Here is a 14141-nt window from a genome sequence, read left to right on the forward strand (position 1 = left end):
GTCCAGGAATGCAAAAAAGGTAACACATAACAAATAAGTTGGATTTAGTACACAAATACAAGGTTTGTTTCAAATAAACCAGTATAACTCACTACATTAGGAAATGGAAGGAGAAAATTAATTTGATGATGTCAAAAGACACAGAAAAAATATTTGATAAAATTCAATATTCATTCATATTTAAAACTCTGAGTAGGGATGCCTGGGTGGCTCAGTGGTTGAGTGTCTGCCTTTGGCTCAGGGTGTGATTCGATTCCAGGATCCCAAGATCGAGTTCCACGTCAGGCTCCCTGCAGGGCACCTGCTTCTCCCTCTGCCTGTGTCTCTGCCTCTCTCTGTGTGTCTCTCATGAATAAATAAATAAAATCTTAAAAAAAAACAACAACAACCTCTGAGTCAACTAGGAATAGAAGGAAATTTCCCTTAGTTTGATAAAAGGTAACAAAACAACTAGGTAAATATAGTGAAATGTTAAAAACAATCCCTCTAAGATTCAAAACTAAAACACCTCATACTCTAACCATTAGAAGTACATTATTCAGTCTGTCAAAGAAGGTTCCATTAAGCATCTCCAAAACTCAGTTTCGGATCCCAAAGTGAATTTGTGCTACCATACATAACATGCTATTAACAGCAGTGCGTGGAGAGGAGATGCGTCAGACACATTCACTTCATTCCAGGCCAGGCTACAAATATGACTCACAGTCAAGTTCTTCCCTCTCTAAAAACTACAAAATCTAAAGGACAAAAATGAACGGCACTTTATTGGGGATGGACTTTATGAGAGGAAGTGGAAACAACAGAAAGCCCTGAGTATATTAAATCTCTTAATCTATACAGCATCTTTAGGGAATGAATAGTTACCTATCAAATCACATATCCACAAAACTTAAGCTCATTCCTTTAAGCTTTAAAGCTTTGCTTATAACCACTGTGGGAGAGAACTTTCCCGAACAGGTTAGGTGATTCGCATAACTGATCCTTTCTTGATGACTCTGGGACATTCTATTCTATCAATTTCAGCAGGATAGCCTATCACAATACTGATGCCCTTGGAGAACATCAAAAAAGCAGGGGATTTTTCCACCAGCTGTACTGTCTTGAATGCCGTCATTTCTTGAGATTTGCTTCTTGATGCTAAGTGAGAGAGCAGTGTATTCCAAAATTTTTACATGATAAATTTCCTAGTGGAGCCTCTTCAGTTGAATTATGGGGACTCTTTCAACTTGAGATGTAATGAGAAATGGTGTAACAAAGGACAAAATCATACTTGGCCAGTACAATACTTATAACACAGGAACATTTTCTAAATTTCCCTCACCCAGCCCATATAAACATCGTAAGCAGCATGATGATAAAACTTTTAAGATTAGGATGGCTGAACGAAAAACACGCCTCCTCTTTAAGGAGCAGCTGGTCTTTAAGGATAAATGGAACATGTCTCAACATGCCAAATTACATGCTTTATTTCCCCCCTCCTTGGGGGGGAGGAAATCACGAATATAAATCATGGCTTCCAAACACAGTATTTATCTTCTAAAAATAACTTACGACTTGTGAAAAATTATATACTAAGATTATATAGAACATTAAGAATGTACTTTTGAATAGATTATATTTTATTTGTTTAAAGTATAATCCTAGCAAGCTGCTGTCACTATCAGTAAACATAAACTGAGGACAAGTATGATACTGGGCTGAGAGGGTTCTAAATCATGGTTTTTAAGCCTCAAAAAGTTTATTCAACAGCAGAGATAAGGCATACTGTGAGCAAAACAAAAAAGCTATCTGTCACAACATGAGTTTAGATGAGTGAAGCAGGAATTTAGCAGGGTTTTGTAATTTAAAACATGGGTAAAGTTCTGGTAGTTTAAGAGGATGTTAGCAACCCCCTTCCCCCAAATCATAACCAAAACAGTGCAGTTATAAATGTTTTGGTTTCTAAATGTAGGCCCCTGTATTTGGCTATGTGACCATTAAGGAAGCCCCTTAGCTGCTCTGAGGCCTGATATTCTTATCTATGGAACAGGGTTTTTTACTCCGCTTTGGTTAGAGGATTGCTAAAAAGCTCAAATAAGACTATTTCCTGGAGCACCTGGGTGGTTCAGTCGTTAAGTGTCCGACTTCAGCTTAGGTCATGCTCTCAGGATCCTGGGATCAGGGCCCCACATCGGGCCTGACACTCAGCAGAGTCTGCTTCTCTCTCTCCCTCTGCCCCTCCTCCATTTGTGTTCTCTCTCTCAAATAAATAAATAAGGTCTTAAAAAAAAAGACTGTTTCCTTCATATCCTGCAAAATACCATATATTTTTGTTAGGGGGTTCTTTTTGAAGTAATATTCTCAGATTGCATTTAGATTGAAAGTTAGCAAAGAACAAACTACAATTACTGAAAGAAAGTAATCTGCCCCATTTCGTGCAGGTGTAATAGTTATTAGAGGTGGAGTTATTAAGCTTGTTATCATACACAAGTGCAGTCACTATTACTTTTACAAAATCAGACCAGGGATTTTAATTTGCCTCATTTTCTTTCTTTCTTTTTTTTTAAGATTTTATTTATTTATTCATGAGAGACAGAGAGAGAGAGAGAGGCAGAGACACAGGCAGAGGGACAAGCAGGCTCCATGCAGGGAGCCTGACGTGGGACTCGATCCTGGGTCTCCAGGATCAGGCCCTGGGCTGAAGGCGGTGCTAAACCACTGAGCCACCTGGGCTACCCAGTTTGCCTCATTTTCTGTGTGCTCTCCAGTATCTACAAGCAAAATCATTTGTCATGTCTTTGGTGTAATCTGCATCACACAAATATCCCATGGATACCCTCATTAATAATAGACAAGGGCAATAAGAACAAAATTCAGAGTACTGGGTACTTGATGCATAAGGAAAAGGTGGGTTTGAGTAAGGATGGGGGTAGAACAAACAGCTATATCATGATTTTTCAAAGTGTGACAATAAAATATCCAGGTCATGCCCCCAGACCCACCACCTCAAAACCTGGGGCAGAGTAAGGAATGTGCATTTTAAATAAGCCCCTGTGAGAACTCCTGTAACTGGCAACTTCGCAACTACAGTGTTCTCAGGTAGAAGGCTAAGTGTCCAGGTGTTGCTCTTCACCCTAGTACTCTCAAGGATCTCTGTATCAGCCTAGAGCACGAGAGGTCTTTTTATTCTCAACCTGTACTCCTGGGATGCCTGGGTGGCTCAGCGGTTGAATACCTGCCTTGGGCTCAGGTCGTGATCCCAGGGTCCGGGATCAAGTCCCACATCAGGCTCCTCACAGGGAGCCTGCTTCTCTCTCTGCCTATGTCTCTGCCTCTCTCTGTATCTCTCATGAATAAATAAATAAAATATTTAAAAAAATAGACCTCTACTCCTAATGGCAGACTGTAGGGGAACTAAGTCCACAGGCAGATGTCAGAGGAATCCCCGCTAAAAAGAAATATCTGGTTTCTGGTTCCTGCCTTTCTCTCTTTGGACACCTGAGGGCAGATACTCCTGGATCTCAGGATCAAACTTCCCCCTTTCGGGGGTGGAGGGGGGCTGGGAAGCCTGGCAACAAACCTACTTCATCACCACTAAGACTAAGGCTTCCTGTCTGCCTGGGCTGCAAGAGGACAAACATTCTCCTCACTCAAGCCCTCTGGATAAGAAACAGGGATTGAGAGGGAACTGTATAAAAGAGATTTAACATGAGTAATTCTCACCATACACATAGTGTAACAAATACAAGGTTTGTTAAGTATTTCATATACCAAATATATGTACGCCCCATCCCTCCTCCTCAATTAATAATCCCTGCAGAAAATCAGGAAGATATTGTTTAAAAAACACAAAACCAAAAAACTTTTGAAATAAAAATGGCATCCAGGCCTGAGTTCACCAACTGGCAGCCTTGCAGAGTGATTTTGCCCAGAGAGGTTTTGTTTAGTCTGCAAATGTTGCTGTTGTTTTTAATTTGAATTAGTTGCCAACTTAAAAAAAAAACCAAACAAACAAACCAAAAAAACAACAAAAAAACCCCATACAACCTGGAATTTTTACATAAAAATCCGATTTCTGAATTCTCTTGAAGAAGTGTAAGGCTGTTAACAAGGCAATAAACTGGCAAAGCTTAGTGGTAGCTGTCTCCTTCGGATGAGCTCCCCATTGAAACCAAGGCTCACTACTGAGCCAGCCCCCCAATCAACACTCGCCCCTTGGGTCCTATGTATCATTGGTGTTCATGGTTCTGGGCCTCGCTAGGGGAATAAAGACTAATCAGCCAAATTATGTAGGTCTTTATGGTGACTTTCACAGCAAGGGGCAAAGGGGACCAAAACCAGAGAAAAATGTCTTTCTTTTCTGTATTTCATCTAGAAATAATGTGACCCCTGAGCAAATACTGGGAGGCATTTGGGTTGGACCAGGCCTTGGGAAGGTATATATTCATACAGCCTCCCTCTCTTGCCCCTCAGCCCTACACCCAGCCAATGCAAAACAAGAAAGAGAGGAAGGAACTGCAACGGTCACCATCTTGCAACTCTTGGTAACATCACTGACAACTCCCCATCTATATATATTCCAGAGAGACTTGAAATAAAAAGACAGAGGTCTCCAGAACACCCTGTACAAAGGAAGGCCACAGGCATCCAGAATTCTAAAATACCTAGATCATGGACTTACAAGGCTAGGACCTAAGAAGTTAAGTTTGGTGTTTGCAGAGGAGGTTCCCTTTTCACTTTAGTTTGTTTGATGAATGAGACTCTGGCCAAGTTACTCCTGATGCCTCAATTTCCTTATCAGGAATGTAGAACTACCTACCTGGAGTGAAAGGAGAAGATTTCTATCTCACAAGTAGGTAATTACAAGTAATGTCTTTTGCTAATTTCCTGTTAAAATGTGTTAAACTCAGACGAGTAATAATACCTTTTGTAATTTAGCAACCTTCCCATGTTAATGCAGTATTTTTCAGTAGCATAAACCAAGGTTCAATACCAGGAGGCAGTCTCCAGTGAGTCAGGAAGCCCGCCCTCAGTGAGCGTCAACAGACTGTGTATCCTGGTCAAGTCACTCTTCTACCTCCATAATGGGGCGATGGTACTAACAATCCCTCCTTCACCTACTTCATAGATCCTCTGAGTACCTCAAGAACAGGGTGGTATATAAACAGGTCATATTCCTATTATTATTCATCTTACCTGACAAGATGCCTCAACACCATGAGAGCTTTATAGGTACCTGGTAAAGACAAGCAACTCCTTCCTCTCTCCCCATGGGGTCAAGGGGAGGAGGATGGAGGCAGCAAAAGCAGCCCGGATCAGCACCCACCTCTGTTCTGATGGATACTGGTTTTCAGGCATCATCTTTGGCATCTGCAGGGGCTGATGTGGTGGCCGGGGGACCGCAAAGGTTTGCTGCTGTGGTCCAGGTTCCGGAAGCGAGTGGGGGGCGGGGGCAGGGCCCACCCCTGGTACTGGGCCAGCCGCGGGGGCGTGCGCAGGGGTGGGCAGACTTGGCTGGGGCGGGGGGAAGAGGGAGCTCTGATGGGTGGGGGACAGGGGGGTGGTGGGAGGGGTTAATGGCTTGAACCCGGAGGGAGGCTTCCTATCATAGGCACTGGAAACAGAAAGAGAAAAGGAAGCATTAAGCTGCGATGGAGATGGAGCCGAGCCTTGGTGGCCAGGTCGGCCAGGACGCCTGGGCTAGCTTGCAGGCCATGTTGCCAGGAAATGACAGCATTAACATAGTTAAATTGCTGGCAGCCCCGAGGGAATATTTGTACCTCCGAAAAGTGACAAACACAACTGCGTCACAGGGACTTGTTTAACACTTCTAGTGATTCTTCTCAAAGATAATTTTAGCCTCTGTTTCCGGTTTCCTTTTTCCCCCTTCTAAGAGCATTTTCCATGTATGCGCCTGTAGGGATGGATGGTGCAGGGAACTTATGCCCTGGGGAGGAGGGTCCTGGCCCCCTCTCCCAAGTACTCCAGGGTCCCAGGGAAGCAGTGAGATTCCCTATTGAAGATAAATTTTCTGCTGTAAGATCACTTGAATTAACGGCTCTTCTCCCCCTTCCAGGCAGATCTATGTTTATCTTCTAGAGCAAAGAATGCTTTAAAATTAAAGCTTCATTCCTGGGGCCTGGATATTCTTAAGTAAAGGGCACAGGCCCTGGGACTTTTTCATATATTCTGATTTGAAGATTACTTCTTTGGTGCTTAAAGTTCACATTAACATATGCTAGACATGGAGAAGTATATCTTCCCTCCCTAGAAGCCACAGATCAAATATCCCAGTATTCAAGGTTCTTTCCCTCAGGAGGGCTCAGTACCCCATGAACACAGTTCCCCTGCGGAGCCCGTCTAACAGTTTTACTTTTTATGTGCAGCACAAAGGCCCCATCTGTACTGGGCTACACACCTAGAGGCCGACATTGCCACGAGAGACTACTCTGAGCGCTACTCTGAGTGTCTGCTGAAGAGCACTTGAAGCCGTCAGCCTGACGGCTCCTTTCTGGCCAGCCTTTCTCTGGCTCCACTTACCAATAGCTGTAGAGGCACTTTTCTCCATAGTTAGCACCGAGAGCCTGCTCGTGGCTACAGGATGACAGCTCCGAGGAGGGGCTGTGCAGCTCCCGTTTGATCTTGGTTGGAGGTGGGGCATGAAGCACCACTGCAATGAGAAGAGGGATGGAGGGGGTGGACAAAGAGAGGATAGCCGATTAACAGGGAGCACAATGCTTTCCTTCTGCAACCCCTGTAACTAGCTGATTGTTCTTGGAAGTCATGTCAAGTCACATGCCAGAGAAAGCCAAACACTTAAACACAGAGCCTTCCATCTAAAACCAATGAAAAGTTCTTTCAAGTTGGAAGTCATCATCTGACACTTTTAATTAACCATGTCTTTTCTCCCCCCATTTTGTTGGTGTTGGGTTTGCTTTTCGCAGAGGCTTTGAAACCCTTAAAATTCCTGCAGGTGTCGGTTCGTCAAGAAAAATGCAGGTGTGATAGAATGTCAAGGGTTGCAGACATGAAGAATTTTGTTTCCAGAAAAGACAAAAACAGCCACAGATATACTGGTAGACATCGCACATTAACTTCCCAGAGGCTTGAAACTGTTCTGGCAAATACATTTCTTATTCAGAGGCATATAAATTAAATATATGACTTTTTAAAAGTCCTTTGTCAAGCAGCTCTACATATCAGTTCTGAGTAAGAAATACTTAATGGCGTTTCAAAAATTTTAAAAGCAAAGGAATACAACAATGGGCCAAACCACAACCTAGCTAAGGCTAACTGAGTTAAGGACGAATCCTTGAAACCTTTGTGCTTGTGTATACTCTGTGCCTTTCCGTCCGACCAATCCAGAAGGGCAGGTTTTCATAACCAATCCTTTCAGAGAAGTGCCAATCACCTCTCCAAAATTGATGAAATAGTACACAGAGCTCTTGTGTAATGTTTGGAAATCAAGTGCATATTCCATATGTGATACTGAGAGGGCAAAGTTTTTCAAACCAAGGTAGCTTTACGTGGTAGCAAAATGAAACAAAATAAAACCAGGTTGGCCTTTTCTGTCTTATCTAGGACTTAACTTGTTTTGAGAGAGGGCATTTTACCCAAAGTAGAAGGACAAACTCTAAAAGATGCTACACCACGGGGTCTGTTTTCTACGTTAAGAGTTAGAATTGCTGCTCTCTGTCCAGCTATCAGGAAGGCTGGGGGAGCGGGGAGTTAAATTTTTTTTTTTTTGAGTTAAATTTTGTGACAGTAACTCTCCACTCTATCGAAGGTCTCTTTAGATAGCTAACCACAATCAGTGCCCTGGTGACCCACTAAAATTTCGGTTTGACTCAATGCTTACTCCTAAAACTTAACTAAACGATCATCTGTTTTCTGCTGATAAGACCGAACAATCTTCTGGCCAACTGGTTGCTCAGGTGCCACCTCCAACCACACGTTCAGGTCTCAGGAGTGAACAAACGAGATAGATGCCTCTATCACAGATAAGTTTATAAGCAAAGTCCTGCCAATGGCTGACCGGAAAGGATAGGTTTTTATAATTCCTTTCCTACAGCATGCCAACTGCTTTTCCAAAACACATGGAATAAGTTTGGAACTGGAAGATTATAGTTAGAAGTCCTTAGTCTTGTGATTTTTTGATGGTGACATCATGGCAGCCAAGCCTCAATTGTTATCAAATGTTTTCAGACATTCAGACACAGAAAATGGCTAAGCTTGTTAGAATGTGGTTAGTAAATGAAATGGGACAATTAGACAATCTGACACAGGACAACACTTCTCCAATGCAGTGGGTATTCCAGTGGTTCTCAGCACCCTTCTCTTTGCCACGGCCTTTCCTCTCATTAGCTTTTTGTCACAAAAGTTACGGAAAAATAATGAGGAAAGGTTGATGATGCCCCAGTGTAAGCAAAAGTTATATTACCTTGAAAAATCTCCTTTTTTTTTACTTAAAATCATTTATAATCACTATTTTACTTACATTTAGAAAGTAGACCATTATGGTATCACTCAATTTTCTTGTTTCAGGTTTTGGAAATGAATTGACATTTTCAGAGTACTGTTTAAAAAGTAACCAGTTCTGCTGACAAGACCAAGACCAGAGGGTAAGCCAAACATGTCCAGAAAGAAAAATTTGCGAATGGCTTCAGGAACATCATATACCCATGTTGAGAGAGAATCTAAGCTGCCAGCCAAGTCCAATGCCTCGATTTCTTCAAATCTATGCGGTACCCTTAGTGTGTATCTTATTGTTTTGTCTCGAAAGTAAATGGTATATTATCCCACCCCCAAACTGTCTTACACCTGGAATCTTATGCTCTCTACACAAAGGAGGAGTTCAAGAAACAGCTGATGAGTGCTATGGTCTGAATGTCTGTGTCCCCACCCCCCAAATTCATATGTTGAAATCCTAATCCCTAATGTGATGGTGGTGGTAGTGGGAGGCTTTGGGAGGTGATTATGTCATGAGGGCAGAGCCATGAAGTCACTAGGACAAAACAAGAAGAGAGCCTTCACTGGACCATACTGGCACCCTGATCTCAAACTTCCAGCTTCTACAACTTGAGAAATAAAGTTCTATTGTTTATATGTTACCCTGTCTGTCATGTTTTGTTATAGCAGCCTCCATGGACTAACACAATGAGTGACTAAGTGGATTATGTTTCCAATTAATTCTTAACCTTGAAGGCTGGGACTGCATCTACCCTACAAAGCGAGGCAGTGTTAGTCATAAATATTTTTTACGGGACGCCTGGGTGGCTCAGCGGTTGAATGTCTGCCTTTGGCTCGGGGCGTGATCCTGGATTCCCGGATCAAGTCCCATGTCGGGCTCCTTGCATGGAGCCTGCTTCTCCCTCTGCCTGTGTTTCTCATGAATAAATAAATAAAATCTTTAAAAAAAATAAATATTTTTTCCCCAGGAATGAAGAGAGAGAGAGAGAGAGAGAGAGAGAGAAGGAAATGGAACACAGCCAGAGCGAGATTCGAAAGTTTCCCAGATCAGTGACAAGAAAACCATTAGGGGCCGTTGGAGTGGTAAGGAAGAAGGCTCAGCTCTCCAAAGGGACTGCTGGGCCAGAGGATGTGTGAAGGAACCTAATTATGGCATGCATTAGTCAGAGATAGTGGTGTATTTAAAGCAAGGACTTAGAAGCCCAAGGAATGCTCCTTGCTTTCAGTCTGTTCCCTCCTTTGTAAAATGAGATATGTGATGCTGCCTTGAGAAATACAGAAAATGGCACAGCACCTTGCAGATGGTGCTATGATGTTGTGTAATTATACACTGTGCTTTCAAAAATAGAGTATTTAACTTCGCACAGGCATCGCTTCCTAAATGATGACAGAGACCTAGGACTACAAAGGATGGCAATGAACTGGAATGAAAAAGGGTCACGAACTCCAAAGGAAGCTGGAAAAGAAATGCCAAAAAAGTTGACTACGTAAGTTGACAAACATTTTCTACAATTAGAAATTCTGCATTTAAGCTCAGAACTATAGAAAATGGGCCCAGAAAGCCCATGGTGCCCTGACAATAATCCCCAGTGAATATGGATCACCTTTGTTGTTGTAAAGATATCATTCACTCCTCCATCCATTCACCCACTCACTGAGCATCTCCTATGGGTTAGGCATCCTGGAGATGCAGGGGATCAGATGGCATGCCCAACGGCCATGGCCTTTTCTTCGTGGTACGCTCAATTTAGTGAGGAATCGGACTTTGGGCATCATCTCATAGATGCAATCATAGTTAGACCAGGGCCTCACAGTCCACCTCATTCAAGCCCCTGCATTTATAAGGACTGTGAGGCTCAAGGAATCAAAGTAATTGCTCCAAGTCTTGGAGCTGCTGTTATTAGAGAGGACGCAAGCACTTCTGTCATTTCAGTGATCTACTGCACTGACAGAAATGGGAGACATTTCACTCACCCACTTTGCACACTAAAAATAGAGGACATAAACCTTTTTTTTCAACAAAAACAACAAAAATATCACATTACACCTGGTTGAAAGTGCTCTAGAACAAAGAAAAAAAATGAATAAGAACTAAGACCTCTGGAAAAGAACAAGGTAGACCGAAAAGAAAGAGGCAGCAGACAGACCCCTTAGCATTTACTTTGTGACAAGTTGCTCTTACATACATTATTTTATTCGATCTTCCCAACTCAATGAGAAAGGTACTTTTGGTTTCCCTTTTTAGTAGGATGAGAGAGCCCAGGCTCAAAATGTTAAGTCATCTGGCACAGTCTCGGGTCTTTAAGTGGTCGAGGTTCCTACCTAAACAGTGCTTGGTGATTCTATCATATTCTATCTTATTGCCCCCTAGAGAGAATCTGAGAGAAAAAGAAATAGGGGAAGGGATGAAGAAGAAAGACAACACCAGAGGAGAATGGAAGGATACGTTTTGCCAGCTCTCAGAGTCTGTATCCTCATGTTTACTCTACATTCTCCAACTGGAGGCACATCTGATATACCTGTATCCCCATTCGACTCATCCCTTCCCTGTCCCTAGGCCACTGAAATGCCCAGGATCCCTCCTTCCCTCCTACTGGCAACCAACATCTCTTGACTCCGGTAGCCTCTGCTTCTTATCAGTTCTTGCCTCCCATTCCACCTAAAAGATCTCATTCTCCCTTCTATATTTCAGCTGACCATTATCTTCTACTTATTTAGACAGCTACCTGACTTTGGAGACCAGGTATCTTCCACAGGAGTCACTGGCTGGCCAGAACCCACATTACTGCCCTGGATACCCTCTCCCCAAATGCTCTGCCACTCCTGAAAGTGCTTCTGGACAGTCCCCTCTCAGTGCCACCTGTGAGGCAAGAACACTTTGAGTGAGCTGTCTGGACTCCTAATGAACTGCAAGAACTCTGTTAAGGAACCATATACAAATAAATATATATGGAAGTCTCTGCTTGTCAGGGGTAGAAAAGACAAAGATTCCTGTCTGACCAGATTTTAGTCCATTATCTGTGAATGTGCAACACAAAGTACAATATATTGCTTTGTAGACTACTATAACACCAAATTAAATCTAGATCAAGGGCAGCCCGGGTGGCTCAGCGGTTTAGCACCGACTTCAGCCCAGGGCCTGATCCTGGAGACCCGGGGTCGAGTCCCACGTCGGGCTCCCTGCATGGAGCCTGCTTCTCTCTCTGCCTGTGTCTCTGCCTCTCTCTGTCTTTCATTAATAAATAAATAAAATCTTAAAAAAATAAATCTAGATCAACTACATTTAACTTTATAGTTGGCTTTGTTATTATGGGAATTCCTTGGGAGATTTTTCTATCTGACACAGTGATCAAAAATCAAGCTGGATCCTTAGCCAATTCAATAAGTAAAAAAAAACAAATAAAAAACAAAAGGATTAGAAAGGAAGAAATATAACTGGCATTAATCACAGGTGGCCTGATTTTGTACATAGAAAATATAAAAGTACTGGGACGCCTGGGTGGCTCAGTGGTTGAGTATCTGCCTTGGGCTCAGGTCGTGATCCCGGGGTCCCAGGATCGAGTCCCACATCGGGCTCCCCACAGGGAGCCTGCTTCTCCCTCTGCCTGTGTCTCTGCCTCTCTCTGTGGGTCTCTCATGAATAAATAAATAAAATCTTTAAAACCGTTTAAAAAAAAAAGAAAATATAAAAGTACCCACAAAATATAAGAATCAATAAGCTAATTTACCAAGATCACTAGCTACAAGCCTAATCTAAAAAAGAACTGTATACATGTGAAATTTGAAAAATAAATTTACAATAGTGACAAGTAACATGAGATACGTAGGCACACATCCAGTAAAAGATATGTAATATGCCTAAACTAAAAACTACAAAGCACAAGAAAATTAAAGAACTCTCAATATATGGAAGGATATATCATATTCATGGGTTGGAAAGCTTAACATTGTAGAGATAGCAATTCTTCCCAAATTTATCTATAGGCTTAATAACCCCACTAAATCTCAGCACTACACAGAAATAAGAATAAAGAAATTACAATTACATTGAACAGCATGGAATCTCACAGATATGCTGAGTAAACGCTGGACACAAAAGAGTACATACTGTGTGAGTCCATTTATGTAACATTCAGAAGGACAGGAAACTAATACATGGTGTGCAAAGTCAGGATGGAGGTTACTTTGAGGGTAGTACTTTTCGGGGGGTACAATGAGTCTTCTTGTCTTCTGATAAGTTCTCAGTCTTGATCTAAATGTTTGTACAGTTTGTGACTGCCATGTATCAATTAAGTTTCTCTTTGCTTGTATTAAGGTTTTTATTTTAATTCCAGTACTATTAACATGGAGTGTTATTTTAGGAAAATATGGAATGCTTCCTGAACTTGTGTGTCATCCTTACAGAGAAGCCATGCTAATCTCTGAATCCTTCCAATTTTAGTCTATGTGCTGCTGAAGTGAGCATAAGTTTCTCATTTTTAAAGAAAGAAGCTCTGTTAAGCAGCATCATTGAGTTTAATAAATACTTATTAAGATTTCTTGTATTTTAGAAAATCTTTCTTCTGTGATGGTATAGAAACAGTTTTCCAAAGAAATAACCCAATTGTTTTGAAATAGAAAAAATAGACAAACTGGCCCATTCAAGAGAAATAATAATTCCCTCTGCTGACAAAATCTGTTTCCTGCCCACAAGTACAGGCTTGTGGACTCTGTCCAAGGCAGCTACCCCATGCCAGTGCTGGCAGTGAACTTCACTATTACAGCACATATGATCAAAACAAAGGAAAACACTTTTGTTGAATGATAGGATGAACGACAGTTTGATTTAAAAGGATTTTTTTTTTCCTTAGAAAGACAAAACCCACCTCGTCTAACAAGCCTTTCCTGTGGTGCTTCCGTAATCACCAAAGTTTCAATTTGCCACTGACTTTGTTGGGAATACATATAGCATTCATGTCGTTGCTGAGTGTTAAAGAAAGTGCTGATCAGTGACACTGCAGTCTGAGAGGGAGACAGACTAAGCCCATTGTTATTTCTCACGCTTCACACACAGGCTTTGCCTACCTACCCCCCTACCCGCGGGGCAGGGGGTCATTGCTCAGGTTTTGTTTTGGGGTTTTCCTCCTCCCTTCTTCAGTTTCAATATTTTCATCCGGGGCAGATTCACCTTCCCAAATCAGCTGTGCAGGCCTGCCCTTGGGGGAGGACCTTATTTGGTCACACTCGATTGATCTTCTTACCTTTCATGGAAAGTTGTGTCTCATGACGGAAGGTGACCAGAATACCCACACCTGCTTCCAAATGGCATGTCCATGAGACTATGTCTCGGGTGGCTAGTTTATGTGTCTAGGGCCTCTCACTGAACTTCTGAATGTGGAATGTATATAGTTGTGGTCAGAGACGTCTCAAGAGTCCAGAGTCATAATTTTAAAGTGAAGGTCTATTCTTGAGCTACTCCCTTTCCCAGCAGCTTTAGGTCACTGTTCCTCTCTTAGGCCATTACCATCCCACCTCATTTCCCTCCATAGTAAGGAAATACGTGCTGTTTAGTTCAAGAAGGCATGGGGTGGGGGAGAGCCCGAGACATCAGCCCATATTGTTCTTTGGTTATGGCAGTGAGTAGACTATAAGGAAAGAGGCAGAGGGAAAAACCATCAAGTAGGACATGTGAATATAAACATAACACTGGCAAA

General features: G+C 42.2%; 1 protein-coding gene and 1 non-coding gene across 3 annotated transcripts in view; both read right to left on the bottom strand.

The window, feature by feature from the left end:
* Window positions 1-14141, bottom strand: part of ETV5 (ETS variant transcription factor 5) — a 62187-nt gene that overhangs the window by 24424 nt on the left and 23622 nt on the right. For both annotated transcript variants that reach the window (XM_025451251.3, XM_025451250.3), the window contains exons 6-7: window positions 6520-6649; window positions 5306-5593 (exon numbers count right to left, since the gene is read on the bottom strand). In XM_025451251.3, coding sequence (XP_025307036.1) covers window positions 5306-5593; window positions 6520-6649 — 418 coding nt within the window. The remainder of the gene's footprint in view (window positions 1-5305; window positions 5594-6519; window positions 6650-14141) is intronic.
* LOC112662917 (U6 spliceosomal RNA) lies at window positions 12810-12913 on the bottom strand. The gene has a single exon (XR_003138948.1). It is a non-coding gene; the product is annotated as a U6 spliceosomal RNA (small nuclear RNA).

The sequence above is a fragment of the Canis lupus genome, chromosome 34 (genome assembly GCF_003254725.2).
Source record: "Canis lupus dingo isolate Sandy chromosome 34, ASM325472v2, whole genome shotgun sequence".
NCBI classification, from domain to species: Eukaryota; Metazoa; Chordata; class Mammalia; order Carnivora; family Canidae; genus Canis; species Canis lupus.